This window comes from Pholis gunnellus (genome assembly GCF_910591455.1).
Source record: "Pholis gunnellus genome assembly, chromosome: 14".
Classification (NCBI taxonomy): Eukaryota; Metazoa; Chordata; class Actinopteri; order Perciformes; family Pholidae; genus Pholis; species Pholis gunnellus.
The window spans coordinates 12,713,298-12,733,760 of NC_136541.1; the positions used below are offsets into that span (position 1 = coordinate 12,713,298).

At 42.4% G+C, this 20,463-nt stretch overlaps 1 protein-coding gene across 1 annotated transcript in view; it reads right to left on the minus strand.

Moving 5' to 3' along the window:
• The window catches only part of kcnn1a (potassium intermediate/small conductance calcium-activated channel, subfamily N, member 1a), a gene marked incomplete at both ends in the record, with an annotated part of 44,177 nt that overhangs the window by 10,495 nt on the left and 13,219 nt on the right, over positions 1 to 20,463 (minus strand). The window contains 3 exons of the mRNA XM_079172501.1: positions 7,337 to 7,755; positions 8,548 to 8,643; positions 12,807 to 13,280. Of these exons, the coding sequence (XP_079028627.1) occupies positions 7,337 to 7,755; positions 8,548 to 8,643; positions 12,807 to 13,280 (989 nt within the window). The remainder of the gene's footprint in view (positions 1 to 7,336; positions 7,756 to 8,547; positions 8,644 to 12,806; positions 13,281 to 20,463) is intronic.

Sequence of the window (20,463 nt, forward strand, 5' to 3'; positions counted from 1 at the left end):
AGTTGTCTTTGGTCATGCCTCAACTTTTCATCCAGCACCATTATCACGTCACATTTTCCATTGCTTTTCTACTGCTTTCTATCGAGAGCTGTTTTTTGGTTTTGTCGCCTCATCGATAAATTGATTTAATGGGCAGATCTGTGGAACTGAGTTTCTCCACAAGTAATCACAGCGAAGCACCACTTTAAATCTTGTGTTTACCAGAGATGTGCTTCTGAGTTTCTTGAAAATAAGTCATTCACAGATTCATGGATTAATTGCCTTTCTATCACTTTGGTTTATGCCACAAAACTGCCTCAGCTGTACTTTGTGTTTATTGTCAATTGGCAAATGTTGGCATGCTAATACGCTAAACTAAGTTGGTGAGCGTGATTAACACTGCTTAACATCAATGGTAGCATGCAGACTTTAGCATTTAGCTAAAAGGAACAACTGTGCCGGAGAACAGCCTTACAGAGCCGCACACATGACTTATTTGTAAGTATAAGCACATACGGCACTGTTTGGAAAGTTACACAACGCTGATGGCAGCTTGGAAAAAAATGTGTATTTGTCATTCCCCCTTGAATCACCCTACGTTTACGTTCCCCGGTTCCCTGTAATGTGTGGACACTGAAAAAGCTCAACTACACTGTAAGTAAGGGTTTTATTGTACTATAATTGAGTTACACTTTTCACTTTCACTTCATTTGAAACGTATAGGCAGAGGAGAGAATGTAGTATCTGCAGCCATCTTTATCTGCTGGCTTTGTGCCCCATTTTAACTTTGGTCAGGGAATCTTTACACACGCTTGACCAGTCGAGGGGCTCAATGTCACCATGAAGCCTCGTCTGATAATCAAACATGGAGGAGTGGTGGTCTCACAAGGTGTGTTGAAATTGTACTTTAGCCAAATATAAACACAGAAAGACAGAGACTTGTTGTGTTGCAGAAACCAACCTCTTGATTAAGATCCACTCAATGAGCCTCTGTGCATTTTATTTGTTGCGGGGAATGAAATTATTTTGTTGCACCAATATGATTGCACTTTAATAATTATAAATAATGTATTGCTGCCAAGCAACTGAGCTGTGAATCCAAAAGTAAAAAACCTGCTTGCATTAGCTGACTTGCAGATTTTGCAGCCTCCAGGCCTCCTTTGCCAGAAATAATCAAGTGGGTGTGTTTGTGATTCTCATCCATTTTAAAGATGCTGGATGAAAACTTCCAAAGAGTCCTCTACACTGAAATTAATAATAACATTTCCTGCAAGTCAAACTATTACAAACAGTAAAGTAAAATGCGTCAGATAATGTAAGTCCTTGAAACAGTCTTGTGGCACTACCTTTACAAACAATTCATATCTCAGCTGAGCACAAAGTCAGGCCTTTTCTGTCCCTCTTAATCTATAATTCCACCGGACAGGAGGCTCCGTTCACGAAGCCCTTAATCTTAATGTTTGAGTGCTGGAGTGTGGTTATGTCTCTGGGGGTTATCAGATAGTTAGCGCCCTATTACAGATGTTTCATTGAATTAGACGGGAGACACATGCTAAAAACTCAACAGTGAGTCCCTGTAAACAAGGGAACGCCAGTCCCCATGTAATCTTTAAAAAAAGGTATTTTGCTCCTAGATATAATATGCTCAAGGGCATCCATCACATACCCAGTAGTGGTTAAGTTCACTGCTAACTCTGGGTATCCAACCTTCAGGGGGACACAACAAGCTTTAATACACCACCACTCCTTCTCCACTGCAAACTAAGTACACCTAAGCATTTACTCTCATGTTCCCAGCTCTCAGCATTCCACAAAATACCTAATCTGCTGTTCTTCTGCCCACAACGCCAAGTTTCGCTTTAAGGAAGCACTCGCTCATTGGAACCCACGAGATAGCCGACCGTCTACAGAAACACTGCCCACATTTGTTGCTGCGAGACACATGGGCATTATGTTCATCCTATCCTCTTCAGGTGCCCCACAAAATGCCTGCTCATTGAGTTTCCATGGTTTTGAAGTTTTAAGTCTTTCATATTCAGTAGGGATTTAATTTCTAGCAGTTTGTTCTTCTTTGTTTATTGTGGTGAGAAACATGGAAACCCTTAACAGAAACTCACTCTAAATCTGACAAAACACGTCTAAAAGTAGAGATGAACGATGAACGGATTTAGTCAGCTCTGATTCTTTATGAACTGTTTGAATGCTGATTGATACGTGCAAGGTACGAGATCAATCCTACTACATACACATTTCATAGTATCAATCTATTTAAATTGTTTAAATGTTGTCGGCAAAGAAAAAGACAGTAAACCACTATTTTAATAATATCAGAACAATGATTAAGAAGGTAACAACTAGTCTTGAAATATTTTGACCACCCTTACCGGAACAAGATGAAGTGTATGATAAGAATATATTTGCGTAACGTAATTTGCTAAATATCCGTGTTTTTTTAGGTCTACTCAGACTATCCTTTTTTTTCTTTCATCCCTTATCAAAGCTTTATTGTAGCTCTAATATTAACGGATAATAGATTTTAGTTGAGGTACTTCTACAAGTTTGAGGGGATGCAGTACTCACAAGTGAGCACAAACACGAGTCCAGCAGTTTAACAGTGTACATGATAACAATCGTAAGGAACCTTCCACTTAAAGCTATTACCGCCAGTCTCTGAACAGAGAACAGCGCTGGTTTGATCTTCAGCGCAGATCATATCTCTGGTGATTATAACTTTCACATTCTCTGTTATGCAAACATGCTTTGCGGGCTCTGTATACGACTTTGCCATAGGCTGCAATCAATACAATGCCTTCAGAGCGTGCATAGTTTAAAAAGAAATTATCAGATCAAGTCATCAAACCATAGAGAATCACCTGTCCTTGAGGTGGCAGCAATTTGTGTAAAATGAATCCGACTTTGTGGAAGGGATGTTCGTTTTTGAAGATAATCTTGTGAATGATTCAGATTAAGGCAAAGGTGTATTAGCCGCTTACTGTAGATTAAAAATGCATAGTATACATTTCACTTTGTGATCCTTGGAGCCCACTGTTAGGCCCACAGGGAGTTGGATTGAAGTCTCAGCGTGTTCTTCAAAGTCTGCCAGATCTTTGCCATCAATTGTGGACATAAATGCTTTGAAATATTGCATACATTTCAAAGTTGTCATCATCCGTTTAACCAGGAGATTAAGGAGGCATTTTTGTTGCAACCCACTTCGTGGCATTCTGAACTTTAAACTAATCACAAACTAATAGAAAACAGCATTGTTGCACTCGTAGCCTGGAGACTGTAAAGTTGTAAAATCTAACTCAATAATTGATGTGAACCTGTGGTCGGTGTGAGAAAGTTCCAAGTTGCATCGGTGTGCGTTTCTCTGGACATTCGGACGGTCTGATCTTGTCTGCCGCTGTCTGAATCCAAGCAATGACACAATCTGGATGTCAGACCTTGGTGTAGGTGTAGCTGACTGGTAACTCAAGCCTGATAATCCAGTGCTGCGCTCTGAGGGAAAGTCAGCTAAACTTCCTGAGAGCTTGCCTACGGGTCCTCACCCGAGAAAGCGAGGTGAAAAACAGCAGTCTCACATCGCCTCGAAATAGAGCGTTTTGTTTCAGATAACAGAGTTAGAACAGGAGTGGAAAAAGAATTAGATAACAGTTAAAGAGAAAAAGGAGCGAGAGACCAGGGAGGCAGGCAAGGCATGCATGCGAGTGTGTAACTGAGTTCTGGCCGGATTAGGCCTGCTTGTTATGGATAAGGGAAGGCAAAGGGACAAAGAATCAGTAGCGGGGAGAGATGAGGGAAAACTGCAAAGCATGCCACTTTAGATGGGTACAGTAAGAGATCTGCAAAGGATCAGTCAGGAGTAAGAGAGAGAGAGAGAGGGAGCCTTATGGTTGTGAGGGAGAAACCAAAAAGAGCTTAGTTAAGGAGCTTAGTTGAGGTAGGTTAGCTCTGAAGATGGGCTGTATCAAGAAAGAACAGAAAGCGGTCCAGTGACCAGCATTGAACCCATCTACCGTAACATTAGCATCCCTCCCAACTCCACCCCTCTCTGTCCCCCCCCCTGGTTGTGTGTCTTTCATTCCCCCCATCTAGGCATTTTCCAGGTAGACTCCGTGCTCGTCCAATCCCACACCGTCCTGCCCTTTGATTGGCTCAGGAGCGCGGTCAATGTGACAGTTTAACGGCGTGTTTGACAGAAGATACCAAAGTCACACACAGCACTTTGGGAAACAAGCGCCTCTTTTTTTCCCCACTAATTTGATGTATTTTGCTCCCCGGAATGATGGGATTGATAAGTAAACATGAAAACGTTCATGATGTTTTCATGTTTACCAGAGGAGGGGACGAAGGGGGATGAGGACACATATGGGGGGGTGTAAACAAAAACTGGAGACACTGCAATCAGCACAGCACATACTCAGATTTAAGAAACTGTTAAACAATGGAAACAATGGAAACAATGTCCTCATTTACCTGTCTAGCTTTGAACTACGCAACATTTTGCATATATATATATATTTGGCGATCAAAATCACGCTGTAGTAGATAGTAAGACACACCCCAGAACAAAATGTCATTACATAGTACTCAAAATAACTTGAGATTTGTCCCCAATTTGCATAATCAGACTTTCTTCTGGCTACAGGAGACAAATTCTCTTCACCTCTAGACCAAAATCTTTGGGGCAGAAGCAACAAGAGTCTGTGCAAAACCATTATAACGCTGTTCAATAAATTTGGTGAAGGGAGACACATAATGGGATGGTAATGTGTGAACACAACGAAACAGAAAGGCTTTTGCTCCTCGACAAATCTTTGGAGTCGCTGCTAAAAAGACTTTTTGTGCAATATGGATCTATAACAATTGCATAAGGACAGGGAGAGAAAAAAAATCAGAAAAGACAAATTGCCCTCTGGCAGATTCATGAAGGTGACTTGAAGGAGCTGCTCCATTTTAGCACAAATTTCCTCCTCCTCCTCCTCCTCCTCCTCGTCCTCCTCCTCCTCCTCCTCCAGCCCCTACCGGCCTAACACACGATAGTTAGCAAAGAGACGCTTGCTTCAAAGTGCTGCTCACACCGTTGGTCTCTGCTGTGATCCTACAGCCACTAAAAGCCTGTTTTTGTTAGCAGAAGGATGTTGCCACTTTCATGCCAACTAGCGGGCCTGCCTAATCCTCCTTTGCCATACCGAGTTTGGAAAGGATCATTAATTGTTTTAGAGGGGCTGACCCTTCTTCACACGCCCCCCCCCCCCCCCACACCCACACCCTCCAACCCCACTCAGGGCAGCAGTGGCGCCAGCTCGGTGCAAAATGATAAGTTGTTTTGTTTTTTTCCACGGCTAGAGAACGAGGACTCACATGGTATCCCTATGGAGCAGCATAGTGGGGAAATAGAAAGTACAACAAAACATTATACAAACACACACACACACATGCACTCACACACACTTACATGTGCATGCTTGCACCCATCCTTAGTAACACACAGATCTACCCATCTGAACTCACATGTTATTCTGAAACCAAAGGTCCTGCTCATGGAGAGTGTGTCACAGAACGTGTGTGAGAAAACCAAGACTGCGTTAGAGATTCTCTGCTTCTCATCTAACCATTCATTTAAATCCAGATTTCCAAATTGACCCCAGCACTCTGTAGGATTAGGGATTCGCAGTGTCAGATATCCGTTCTCGTAGTTTTTTCTGGTATAATTCATACTGAACTTCTGTCTTTAATAATTAGCTGCTAAAGATCCAATAATTACAATAATCTCAATGTTTAGCCAAGACTGTCATTGTTCAATTTCAAGCAATAGTTCAACATTTTGGGAAATACATTTGCTTTCTTGCCAAGACTCTCGATGAGTAGATCGATACCACTCTCATGCCTGTGCCGTAGATCAATATGTAGCTAGATCAAGTGACCTTAGCTTAGCATAAAGACTGGAGACTGCTAGCCTGGCTCTGTCTAAAGGGGGAAAAAATCCTCTAAAACTAACCAATTCACAGCTTTCTATCTTTGTTTAATCCGTACAAGTGTAAAAACGACACGTTGGCGTTTCAAAGTCGGCTAGGTGCCAAACTATTTCTGGGCTGGGACGAGTAACTTCCTGGAGTTTCGGCTGGTTTCATGTCTTTGTGCTAAGCTGAGCTCAGCAGTTGCTGGTTCCAGCGACATGTTTGCTTTACAAACACAAGAGTAGTAATTCTCAGCAAGAAAGTTAAGTTAGCGTCTCCCCCAAAATATCGAACTACTAGGCTGTGAATAAGAAAGAGAGACAGCAGAAGACATGGAAAAATATAACTTTTAGTAACCTGCTGTGGTATAAAAACTGGACCGTGTGATGTTGTGAACATGGTCCAACATTAGTTGAGGTGACAGTAACGCCTCACTGTGTTCCAGAGGAGCTGGTGTCAAAGGTCAGCTGCTCTTTTCACTGCTGGTTCAACCTTTCAAGTTTAAAACACACCAACCAACAGCTGTGGCTCCGAGAGGTGCGTGCGAGGGGGGGGGGGGTTAGCGACAGGCGTTAACACAAGGTTCGGGGGGGAGTAGTTAAGAGGAGAGGAAGGGAGGGAAGGTACTTAGTAAAAGCAGGTGAGGTGAGCTGCAGGAGGACACTGAGCATCTGTAGTCAGGGCCTGGCTGAAAGCCTTTGTAGAGCTGATGCTTGACTGCAGCACATGTACAGCTTCATATTGGGTCTGACAAGAACTGCTGCTACAGATCTTCCACTCTCCACCCACCCTACTCAAGTCCCCCTTCCACTCCAACTACGCACAAATGACTTTGAAACATCAAAGCTGGCATTAACGTCTCATTTCCCTATGCAAATGCAAAAACGAGAAAGGGAAAAAAAAAAAAAAGCTTTTCAATTCTCCCTGCCTCTTTCATTTTCACTGAGAATCGTTGCTGCCCCCTTGAGACGAAGCCCGATGCGCAGTTTTGGGGAGAAAACGGGTTAGGGGATCCTGGGGGCTGCTCTGCATTACCAAAACAAACCATTCAGCAAACAAACAATTAGACTCATGAATTATGGACAAGCCATCTAAAGTAGCAATAAAAACAAGGAGTGGGGAGTCGTGGAGCGATCGCTGAGCTAACGAACGTATGTCAGGGTGTTTTTAAGCAGTAGTAGAGTACATGGCTTCCTTAACGCATGTACAGTATTTGTATGTAACCTATCCTCATTCCATCTCAACTCTTTGGACCAGTGCAGTTGCGTAACTGAAAACAAGGTAACAAGGGAGTGAAGGAAGAAAGGTGTCTAGTAATCCACAAGAATGTGCATCAGCCATTTTGTTTTCAATCTGTCCCCAGCAACATCCATTATTCACAACCCTGTGTTTACCTCTCACAGACGCGCACAGTCCATGCAGCAATGATCCAGGAGGATATACTGAACACCAGCAGAACAGTTCCTGGACAGATGGTCATGAGGGTCTTCATGACAAAGCGTGTGTTGAAGTTGATCTTGTTGAGGGCGCCGATGCTGCGAGATGAAGCGTCCGTGAACAGCTTGCTGTGGAGTAACATGACCCTGCCTATCAGGTAGAGTCTCAGGAACATGGGGATGGAGAGAATGATGTCCACGTCGGCATTGGCCACCGACGACACGTAGGTAAAGGCCAGCCGCGCCGTCCAGGTGAAGACGTACTGGCCCGGGATGGGATGGATGGCACACACCAGCAGCTCCAGCACGATGAAGAAGATCCGCTCATACGTCATGGCTATCCTCCAATCGTCCGCACCATTGTCGACCATAAACAGCTGCAGAGAAACAGACAGACACCAAGGACTTGGTTTAAATTAAATATTTTCCACCTTCAAATTGTTAATCATTACAACCACGTTGAATCAAACCCACATATTATATTTGAAATTCTAGTCAAGGGCTGAAGGAGTCATGCTCAATTAGATTAAAATGTGTATAAAATGAAGGAGACATTTTGCATTTGGTGTAATGCTGTTGTCGTAAAAAAAAGTGGCAACCAAGATTTGAATATTTCATTTAAGTCAAATGTGATAAGTCTGATGCAGCTTCATCAAGCAGAACAACAACAGAAATAACATAAACCAAGATGGCTGCAAAGAAAACCCCGGATAATATCAGAAGTTTGATTGTTATTGATGATTTGTTTTTGGATTATATTTATTGTTCAAGACAACTTAAGGATATACGTTTGATAAAAAAAAAAGAGGTGCTATGTATTAACAGTGTTATAGCTTTCTAATTGTGGAACAAACGAGCCTGAATGTTGTGAATGTGTCATTACGTTCAATCAAATTAATGCATTTGTGTACATTCCTGTTGTGTGTACCATACGTTATAATATGATACATAAATATCAGGAATGTGTATATTATTGTGAGCGTGCAATTCATTTTTTACAGCAAAAACTTTGTAGCACAATAAAAGCATTATTTCAATAGTTTTTATCAAAGCCAAACAGTCAAATGATAAATCCCCATTATCATCATCATTATATTCTTCCCAACACTGTTACCAAAAGCTGCTGGTGTAATGAATAAAATAACATCATTTGTATGTGTTAAACTCACCTGGATTTCCCGGGCATGGTACATTATTATAAGACCAAGCAATATAACAGTGGAAAGGCTGATAAGGCATTTCAGTGCAAATGAGTATGAAGATTCCTATGGTGAGAGAAAAGCACAGGGAAAAGATATGAGAAACAGCCTCGTGATTTGAACACAATTAACACATACACAAGAAGATCTTATAGGAATAACAACATAAACTGTTCATTGAATGCATTTGGCCTCAATAGATGGCAATGGTGACTGATCACTATACAACTAATGATTTCTGTCTACATCAACATCAAGGTGGAGCCAGTGAACAGTTTTAAGTTTTCGGAACTCAGCATCACAAACAACCTGACAGTCAGCACACATCTCCATCCTGTTGAAGAGAGCTCAAACACAGCTGTATTTCTTAAGGAAACTTAATATGTTAAAATTTCTGAGCCAAGTTCTTGTTAACTTTTTGGAGGAGCAATAGAAAGCATCCTGACTGCAAACGGCCCAGGACAAGAGGGCTCTACACTGTGTGATCAAAACTGCCCAGAACATCATTAGTACCCATTTACCAGTGTTTTTCTTATGTAGTATAATGGGACTACAAATTGCACCCTGTTGTACAATGACAATAAATGAACCTTGTATTTTACTGCTTAGCAAGATGGTGAAAGGAGGCAAAGAAGAATATATATTGTTACTCAGAAATTCAAATCTGGAAGTGTTGTGTGACATTGAAAATAAATTCTTCTAATGTTAAACGAAAAGCATAAATATCCAAATATAAACGCATGCATACACATAAGTATGCCCACAAAAACTACAAACGGTTATACTCTCTCACACACACACACAAGTAGACACACATGCACACATAGTACTCATTAGCTTAAACGTCTAAGTGAGACCAGATAATGGGGTTTTGCACACAAACAGCGCAGTCAGGATGTTGCTAAACAATGCAGCTGCAGGTGTAGGTGCAGCCCGATATTATCTATGGATGCTGTTCCCCAACATCTAAACTACCAATTAATCAAAGCCCAGCACTAACAGGGGGACTTTCCACTTAATGGTAGGTGCAGAAGAGGCAAGGCTACCATTAGCAGGGGGGCCACCACAGTGAGTGCTGCTGGTGATAAATAGGCCAGCTGGATGCCAGCGCTGCAGTGTTGTGTTTGAGTGCATGTGTGCGTGTACACAGGGACCATAGATCTAGGAAATTAGAACCTGTACAACACAAGTTCTCCCCTCTATGTTGGTAAAATGCCCTTTGATAAATCAATTTAACAGCTATGGTGTAAAAATGCGCGCTGCAGCAGGCTAATGATCGTAGGGTTGTTATTATAATAACAACAGCAGCAAATGACAAGAACAACAACTGGAAATATCGTTTATAATCGTCAGTGTGACGACAGGGAGAGCTGCTCAATATTAGTCCGTCCTTCGCTGGTCCATATTACAGAATGTATTTTTAGCTATCAACTAGATTGCTTTGCCCCTCAGGTCGACGACATGTTCTCAAGACATTCTAATGTCTGAAATTGTTTTGAGAAGTCCCTGGTGAAATAACATTAAGTAAACCAATTAATCCACCTACCAGAGGTTCAAGGATTTTTCAGTCCCAGTGCTCACTGCCTCTTAACGTGTTTCCCTCCTTCAGGGCTCAGAACACCTTGGCTAAGCCTCAAGTGTCTGCTATGCCATGTGGCATGAGATGGAAAATGGACCATCCCCAGCACATGTTACCTGTCTGATGTGGGAGGGGGAGCTGCTGTGCCACTCAGATACGGGAGGTCATTTTCATTCACGCTGAGGTCAGCCAGCTTGATGAATGGACTAAACCCCACTCAGTAACACAGTCACAGACAAACCAATTACTTTCCTAAAACCCCATAAATCATCCTATAGATTACCACGCCGACTTTATCGTACAGATACACACACACACACACACACAAACACAGACAGACACCTATGAAAAAAAATAAAAAATGAAATCTATCTGTTACGACAGGAACATTCCAGTGGTTTTGTATGTTTTAGTCCAATAACTACAAATGCACTTAAAGCTGAAGCATACCAAAGGCTTTTAAATGCCAAACATTTCTCAGCTGACATACAACATTTCTGAAAGTATATATCATGAATGAACCGCAAACTTTGGATGCCTTTTTTGAAGCTAAATTAGAGACTCCTCAGCTCTGAATGGTTGTTTTTCTACGTGTGCGTTGGAATTTTGCCATTTGAGCACTAAGAGGAGGCAGAGAAACCTGATTTTTTCACATATTATCCGTTGCCTGTATTTCTTTTCAGGATATAGTGACAGTTTGTAGCTTTAAAGGATGTTATACAATCAAAAAGCTCCTTTCCCTACAGTAGGAAGCTGTGATGTTCTCTGAAAAGACACTGAAACTCTCTTGTTCTTTGGTGGTTTGCAAACGAAGAATTAGCTGAACCACTACCCACTGATGTAGTGGAGACTTCATCTGTATTACAAAACAACTTGTCCCAGATGTTAGATCTTAAAATATTACCTATCACAGGCATGTTTCAGGATTCTGCAAATCCATTTCAGGACATAGTAAAATAAATGAAAACCAATGGCTGCCTGAAAGGTAGTAAATAAATGCAAAATGTTGTGCTGTGCTTCATACAATAACCTGCAACAAAGTTAAATCTTCACGGTAAAGCTGAAAAGTGAAAGGGATCACTTGCACGCTTTGACAATCATCACCCAAATGTGTGTTTTGGCATCTTTCAGCTCTTTTGTTTTTGGTAATACAGCCTACAACTGTAGTTTGGTTCATTCTTTTGCTTTCATCAACATATTTTCTAGCCACAACAGGTAAATGTTTTTAGTTACACGCTCTTATAAACTAACTACAGGGGACTGCCCATTGTTACGACGGTCCATTGTTCCAAAACCTCAATAGTCTGAAGAATGTACCATTTGACCAAAAGCCCATTTGTTCGACAGCCCGTGCTCCAGAAAACAAACGCCAATTGTTCTGAGGGAACATTGCTCCAAAAATACACATTGTCCCTTCAACAAACAGAAGCACATGGCTAATTATTATTTAGAATGACTTCATCGGACAGCAATATTTCATAAGTAATCAGCCGTCGGTATAATGGCATGACACCCTGTATGCTGCCTATCCAGAACAAGTGAGGGATAGCAGGTGAAGAGATAAAGTTAGCAACTTAGTCATATCAACTTTACAGCGCCATAAGTCAAACTCTTGTGATCCTCTACTGGTAGGATTCTGAACCCAAGTGATCAATAATGCTTAACTATATATATGAGATGTGTAGTTATTGGGCTCAAACATGGAAAACCGCCTATAAAGTCCTGTTTATTTTTATTTTTCAATGTTAAAAAAGGTGTTCTTATTCCCTTTAAACACCTGTTCTGTGACCTCTCCTATACTGCAGCGCACAGCAATGTCAGCTCCCAAGTAAACAGCCTTGTAAATAGTGTGGTAGAAGCTGCTCTCAGTGCGCTGACTGAACTATATTCTTCCCAAAATACCCTGACACAGCAGAAGTGATTGGCTGATACAGAGGGACAACAAAAGGTCCAAAGGGCGTTGACCTGGTCACCATGGCCCCGACACCATACTGCCCTGCTGATGTTCTTGTTTAAGAGCCCCACACGTTCCAAACGTGTGCCACGTCGTCTCCATTCTTATCTGCTCAAAGTTAAAAGATGCTGTTGGCCAACTGGAACGTCATTCCCATCTTTTATTCCTATTGACCTTTCTCTTCATCTCTGCATCTCTCGAGCTCTGCCTGAATCTCCATATATCTATCTCTCTTTATTCCATTTCCTCTGCTATCCTCCTCTCCATCTCCCTCTCCTATACTGTGAGCTCGTGATTTCAGATGCTGGTGTCACAGGGAATGACAGACGGCCACAGTGGCTCTGCTAACCAATACTTTGGCTAAACTCCATTCTGATGCCAACAAGGAAAAAGTAGATATTTAAGAAAAAAACAACTAGTGACAAAAACCAGGCCTTTAATCAGGAAATTACTGAATAGAAAAATGTCCCTTCAAACGACACTCTGTTAGTCATAGATCACATGATGATTAGTATTTGTGCACTATTTCCATCACCTTTGTTAGGTAATAAAGCGTCTGGGCTAATAATCACGCTTCATAAATGTGACAGCTGCCAACCCCGCACAAATCACAAATTAACAATAGCAGTGACAACACACAAAGCTCCCACTCATGCATCACACACACACACACACACACACACACGCACAACCTACCTTAGTGTAAACCCCCCATGACAGTTCCGTCTCCGTCACCATGACAACAATCCCAAACATCCCAAAGATGAGCGCGTAGTCGCTGAGTCGCTTCCGCTTCTCAAACAGCGCCCTCCGGTGGCCGAGCCTGTAGCCGATGTCCCTGTTCTTCTTCTGCGGCGCCCTGCTTCCGCCATGCAAGCTGCCCTCCCTGACCAAGCTCTCGTTGGACGCCTTGCTGGGGTCTTCGCCGCCGTTGCCTTTGGACACCACCACCTCCAGGCCAGAGCTGTGCAGCGTCTGCAAGGGCTGGGTCTCTGAGTCGAGCTCCGCGAGGTTGCGGCGCGACGAGGACGCCAGGCTGCCCACTAGTGGTCTCACCACTCCGCCATTGTACTTGCAGGTGTTCATGGCTATCTGAGGGAGTCGGCCGCTGCTCTCGGAGAGGGAGGGCTTGGATCCAGCATGGCTCAGCTTCTTCTGCTCAGTAGTGGCCTGTGAACCAGGAAGAAGAGTGGTAAATACAATACTATCACAACAAAAAAAGAGTGTAACAACTGTCAGAAGGGGGAAGAGACACATGCAGGTGTATGCTTTAAATAGCATTGATGTGGGAGTTACATCTCTGTGGCTCTGGAGAGGGCACAGAGAGGGAAGGATCTTGCAAAACAATTTTGGTTATAAAAGCAGACAGATTTAGTGCTCAGCAGGACATGTGTCCAAAACGTACAGTACGCAGCAAAAATATCAACAGTTCTTGTTTGAAAGTCTCAAATAGTGAGATCGGGTAACAGAGACGGGGTTGTTCAATTAGATTTTAAGTCTGTTTGGTAAAAAACAAGGTAATCCCGACAACTGTCTAAAACTGACTATATTTCGCCATATGTTTTCATCTTTTCCTTAAAGAAAATGTCATCAAAATTGGATGGCTCAAAAATAAATAAATAATGGATGGACTTTGATGTATAAATAAAACCATATAACCAATAGTGGGACCTACAAAGTGCAGAAAATTGAATCTTTGCGCTGCACAAATTTAGATATGAATGATTAATGCTCGCCGTGACCCTGTTTCCTATCAGAGAAACACTCTTCCCCTGCCGAGATTAGAAGTGGGCTGCCCAAAAGAGAGCGAAGAAGAAGAAGAAATGTGGACTTTCTCAGGCGTACCACAGAGACCAAATGTGAGGTTCCCCCTAAGTGGGGAAACAAGGAAATCCATTTCCTTAGAAACTCAAAGAATTGTGTATACTGTACAGTGTCTGTTTTTCTGAACTTGCCCCGAAGTTGCCCCTAACCTCAACAGAGTGAACCAACCAGGTATTCACATATAAACACCACGTTCAATAAATAAATAGCAGTATAGTATATTGTGTATATAATTTCTAATTTGAACGAGATAGGAGAGAATACATTTAACTTTTTAAAAACTAATTTTTCTTCTTTATCACATGTACAAAATGTTCCAATTGTTCTTTTCTGACCGGGTGCCGTGCAGACTTTTCTCTTCTTGCATTGAGTCGTCTATCATGTCTGCTCTTCTTGGCAGACAGGAGTGACTTTCTGTCCCGGTTACGCAGACAGAAAATGTTCAATCCATGCAGAGGCTGTAGAGCAGTCACCCCAGAAGCATCTATCTGCCGGTCTATCCTCTGCCCTTCAGAGACTCGGGCAGATTATCATAATGGGTTATGAAAACTTCACATGGAACAGTGCTTTTTCCGAAACAAGTCGGGGGTGTGTGATAGCACTGCTGGTCCTTTTTATTAGCCTTGACAAAGCATGCCTAATGCCTTTAAATGTGCTAGTGGGAATAAAGAAGGGCGGCCCTAATGGAAATTTACTAACTCCAGTCTTTGTGATGTTATCGTCTTGCGCATATTGTGGCTCCATGAGAACAGGACTAAAGGTTAAGGATTAGTGCAGCCATAGTGTTTCTAATCCCCTTTTCTATATTAAATTGCTTTTTAATCTGTGCCATTAGGACCCCTTTAGACCTTTCAAGACAGTGCAGTGAGTGAACTTTAGGTTTGAATGACAGGAAATACTGTAGAAAAAGATGCTGATATGGCAATAATGGTCAAGCTGTTCGCCTTTATTTGAGACTAAAAATAGAACGCGGAGTGCTGAATTGTGCTTATTTATTTAATAAGAGCGGTAAGGTCCTTAAAGATGTGGGCTGGCTTGAATGATTTGCTTCCGATTTGTTTTTTTTTAATTCTACAAAAGGGGAATTCTTGTAATTTACAATTTTCTTTTGACAACAAAAGGATGCTGTAACAAGGATTAGAACCCCTATATACTGTATATATATAGAGAGTTTTTTTTTTTACTGACGCACGAGTAGATTTTCTCAGCATCAGGAAAGGCACACACAACTCTGATAACTTAATAAACATGAACAAATATCACTGAAGACTAACACAGGAGACCAGCAGCAGAGACGAGTCATCCTAATGCATGTCCTGGCTAAGACGCATGAGAAATGAAAAAAGACGTACGCATCAACTGCATCGTTCATTTTCGGAGGCTATTTTAATACGTTTTGTTAATAGGTCTTCTTCCCCGGTGCATAAATAGCTTGCTTTTTTCCTGCATCAAGCTCCATGGTAGATCCGCCTGCTGCTTTGAATGTGCTACATCTCCAGCAGAACTTGAACTGAGCAACTACAAAACATCATTATTCTTTTGGTTTTGAGTGTCACAACATGATGTCACTTATTGTCAGAAGAGAATTTCCTGCCTTTGTGTAGGAAGTAAATAACTCTGAAGCTCCTGTTCTGAGCTTTGAGTATTTTTAGACTCAGTCAAACTTTCAGAGTGGTTCTGAGACGCTTGATATGCTAATTTGATTCCTGGACTTTAATATCTAAGAAAAACAAGCCAAGACAACTATCTCAAACGAAGGTTGTGAATGTTTGTAGAAAACAGTCCTTTTGTGAATTTATAGGACGTGAGTGTATTTTTAGTGTTTATTTTACTATTGTCTCAACACAGTATTGGAGTATTATGGCTCAGCATCTTGCTCAAGGTGGGAACCACCAACCCTATGATTAATAGCCAACCTGTTCTATCAACACAGTTCATGAGCCGCCAGCAAGTCAAAGAACGTCATTGTTCATATGGGTTCAAGGTGTGGATTCATAGAGTAGAGCCAACTCTGAACTCTGAGTAAGCATGACTCAAAGACATGAATCCTGCTCCAGACTGGACAAACACAACACTCCCTGTAGGCGCGCTCAAGGATTTCTGCTTTGGAATTTTTAAATGAACACACATGATTAATGTGCATGACTAATTCCTTTCAACTACCTCAAACAACGTATTCAAATACATATGAATCCATTTAAAAGTAAAGCTCTGGGTTCCTCCATTTATAATGTGGGACGATGGTCATAAGTCTAAAAAACAGAGGGCTTTTCTTTAACATAATTAATCTCCCCTCTAAAACATGTCTATATATTGTGAAGAGAAAGGCTTGAAAACGAAGACTCAATTTTCCCCGAATACAGTTTCCGATGACCAATTAAATGACGATTGATCAGAGTAAAAAGGCCAAGTTGTCACAGTCAAGAGCCTGAGATGTAAAAGGAGAACGTCGCAGGAAGTGTTGTTCCAATGAGGTAAATGAACGGGTTTGATTATGGACATCAAGAGAGCAGAGCTGCTGTTACATCCTCAGCTTTAGTTACTCGTTTCTAGTGATCAGTAGTCACGGCACCAGGTCAGGACTGACCTAAATATGGCGACCGCCCCACCAGTCACTTTGCATGAACACAGACTGTCTGCATTTCTAATCAGGGAACAACTGAGCTTAACGAGAGACAAATAAGAGCGAGAGAACATCTGTACAGGCACATTGAAGGAGTAAGACAAAATACCAAGATGTATGCCTGACTTTTTCCTCTGTGAAACTAAAGAGTCCTTCACAGACTTTGCAGCGGGAGTCCTCACATCACATTCCAAAGCCTCAAAGCAGCCTCAATCAATTCCACACACTCGCCCACTTAGCCAGCTACCCAAGCTCTGTCGCTTTTTTCGCATTTCCCCTGCAACCCGACTAAACAGTGCTCCGAAAGGGCACGGCGGGCCAGCGTTGCCCTCGTCGTCCCCTGATGCCCCCACAGAGGAGACACGGGGAGGCTGCTTGTCCAGCCGACCGGCGGCTCAATTTCATTTTGAATGGCACGCAGCATCCAGGCTCTATGAAATGGAGCCTCATAATCAAATTGAAAAGCCTCAGTGCAGAACAGTTTAAATGAAGGCATCTCTCTCTCTCTCTCTCTCTCTCTCTCTCTCTCTCTCTCTCTCTCTCTCTCTCTCTCTCTCTCTCTCTCTCTCTCTCTCTCTCTCTCTCTCTCTCTCTCTCTCTCTCTCTCGCTCAAATCTAATAGAAAATCCACATTCTCCAGTGTTGTGTGGGGTTTCTGTGCTGCAGTGTTAGAGGCTTATACACCCTAAAAATGGAATTGTGCATTAGAAAATCAAGTGTGTTCAATTCTGCGTCTTTGTGAGTTTGTGTATGTGGGCGCCAGTCTGTTTAATTATGAGTGTGTTGCATGTGGGTGTATGTGTGCTAGTTGAACAAGCTGAGCCTCAGCCAGGCACCGGATTAGGTCGAATATTGACGCAGACAGTGTGTAGCGACGAAACAAGCGCGAGGAGGAAATGTTTGAGAAGATCCACGTGTATGTGAGCGTGTAAAATGTGCGGATGCCGGCCGGATGCCGACAAGACTTGACAAGAAAGGGGGAACACGAAAGAGAACGAGGAAGAGGGCAGAGCGGCAAAATGAGGCAGAAATTGGGGAAACATGAAAGATGGAGAGGGTGAAAGAGATAAATGAAAGAGAGGAAAGACAGCTCCCGGTGGGTGTCTCTGCCAGCCCCTGGAGTGATTGAGAGCTGCAGGCTACACTCTCCAGTTTGTCCCTGCACACTAGATGCTGTCACATTTCTCTGACAGGCCAGCAGGCATCAGGGCTCCAACGTCCATCCCTGACCAACATGTGGATCATTACTCAGCGCTGGTAGCGACGGAGGAAAACCTGAGGCTGCAGGTCCACGTTCATGAAAGAAAAGCCTCCATCACAGCTTTCTGTGTGCTGCGGTGATGGAAATAAACAATGTATGTTTAATGCAAACACGTTAGAGCCTCTAATGCTCAAAAATGAATGTCATAAGGGTACATATCATGTATCAGGATGAATTAAAATGTGTCATCTTTTTCAGTGTCTTAGGCAAAATGCTATTTCCTTGCAGTCGTAGAAATGGTGAACCTCTGCGTGCCGAGTCTTATCACCCTATACTTCATGTCCTTATATCTCTGGAGGGATGTCTGCTGTTAAATAATGGCCACTTCTGCCCCTCTGCAGGATAAGTCGAAGCTTTTGTAAGTGTTTCATGAAGACACGGCAGTCCTAGAGATTGCAGAGGGAGCCGACGTTCAAAGAGTTTTCACAGAATATTCTTGCGCCGACTTCACATGTCTTGTACGAACAAGCAAGCGTGGTGACAACGGCCTGATGAGCCCTAAAATGAGCAGCTCGCGTGATGCGTGCGTGGGACAAGAGCCGAACACGTCTGTTGAAGCACATAGAAAGAACATTGCCAAGTGTGTTTTCGACCTCATACATTAATTCAAACATTTTTTTGTCCCACATCCTCATGTACGATTTTGCATATTGTCCATGCTCAGTGTGTAACATCAGTAATGCTGTGACAGACCAAAGTGAGCACTTGACACTTTAGGGAGGCACTCTTCTCATACAGCTGGCAGATCACATAAACCAGACCAGGGGTAGGCCTATATAGGTGCATTTAACAACTTTGTAGCTCTAATAGAAGCTGTGCAAACATCACACAATACAGCAACTTTATGTTCATTTAACATGGAGCAAACATGTTTTTTAAAAAGATTATGATGCCCGAAGCAGCGTGGTATTGATTATATTAAACATAACTGCAACGTTTATCATTTGTTCTCCCTATAGTATCGGCTCCTGACCACTAATAATTAGTACAATGGTTATGTTTGGACTACTCAATATACTTGAGGTTAAGGTTTGAGACAGATCGTCTTGAATGTTTTGAAAATGCCAACACTGACTTGAAGCATGAGAAAGGCCACGAGGATTATTTTTTTTCATATTCAACTAAACCAGGGGTGGCCAACCCGCGGCTCCCGAGCCGCATGTGGCTCTTTGCCCGGTTTCATGCGGCTCTTACGTTCATATCGAAGTTTGTATTTGTGTTTTTTTAATGTTCGTGTTCGCTTCGCTTGAGTTATATACGGTATTTTCGTCAAACGCGCATGTGCGGCCACAGATTACGTTCCCTGTCGACCCATTTAACGCCGAGACGGACTGTTTGAAAGCCCCGCTAGTCACAGATGAGGATGCGGCTGAGTTGGAGATGATCGATCTTTGTGAGGAGGACCAACTCAAACCTGCTTTAAGGGACGGGACCATTGAGTTCTGGAAAAGTGTGCCAATGAAAAAATACCCCAATGTCAAACGGGCTGCGCTTAAGATACTGTCAATGTTTGGGTCAACATACGTCTGCGAGTCTGTGTTTTCTACCCTGAAACACGTGAAATCAAAGCATCGATCTGTTCTGACTGACACCCATGTGAAAGAATTGCTTCGAGTGGCAACAACGGAATACAAGCCAGATTTGAAGAGGATTGTTCAAGGCAAGGAATGCCAGAAGTCCCACTAAGTAACATGCATAGTAAAAGAAAAACACTATTGTAAATTATTATATTTTTGTTTGTGGACTTGGTTGAACTGAGAGCTTGTCTGTGAGACAGTGCACACAATGTTCATTGTTGAAAATGACTGGCCTGTGGTCTTAGGAGTCCATTTCTGTCATTATCATATTGGTGTGTGACATTTACAATAAATCTGGCTGAGCAAAGGTATGTGTGTGTGTGAGGAAGGGATAGGGTGATGTTCATGTGTGCCCATGTGTATGATGTGGCTCTTTGCGGTAACACAGTAAAAAATGTGGCTCTTGGTCTCTGACTGGTTGGCCACCCCTGAACTAAACCCACAATCTTTTCCTCGTCTGAACCGAGGTGTTTAGGAAGCCTAAACCTGAAAACACACACGAGACACAAGACACAAACCCCTGTTTCAGGTGTCAAAGTATTGTGCTTTGAACTAATGATTCTTGATAGCGGCAGGGTCCAAGGATATTTAATCATGACCACCACCTTAAACACTAAGGTCGTCCCAAATGCTCACCGTCAATCAGTGAGGACGATTAGTTGCAAATGAGAGCGTTCTGCAGAGCAGCGCCCATTACCATTAGTGTCCGTAGGGAAATCCACAGAGGGAAGACCCAACACAACTCAGCAAGAGAATAAAAAGGCAACAATAAAATTTACACACAATAAATTTTGACAACACAATGATAAAAAAAAGAAAATCAAGCACAGCACTGCAGTCGCCTCAGGGATGCTATAACCTTTAAGGAGGCAAATAACTAGACTTAAAATATGGGACAATAGCACTAAGTCACAGCAGAAACCAGATGCCATCCTTCATGTTTAGTTCAGTGTTGGCATCCCTTAAAGATCACCGTCACTCTATGAGTCATCTGAAACATGATATAACATAATTATTTAGCTTGTGTATTTTACAGTGACAAAAACATACAGTAATACAACAGAAAGT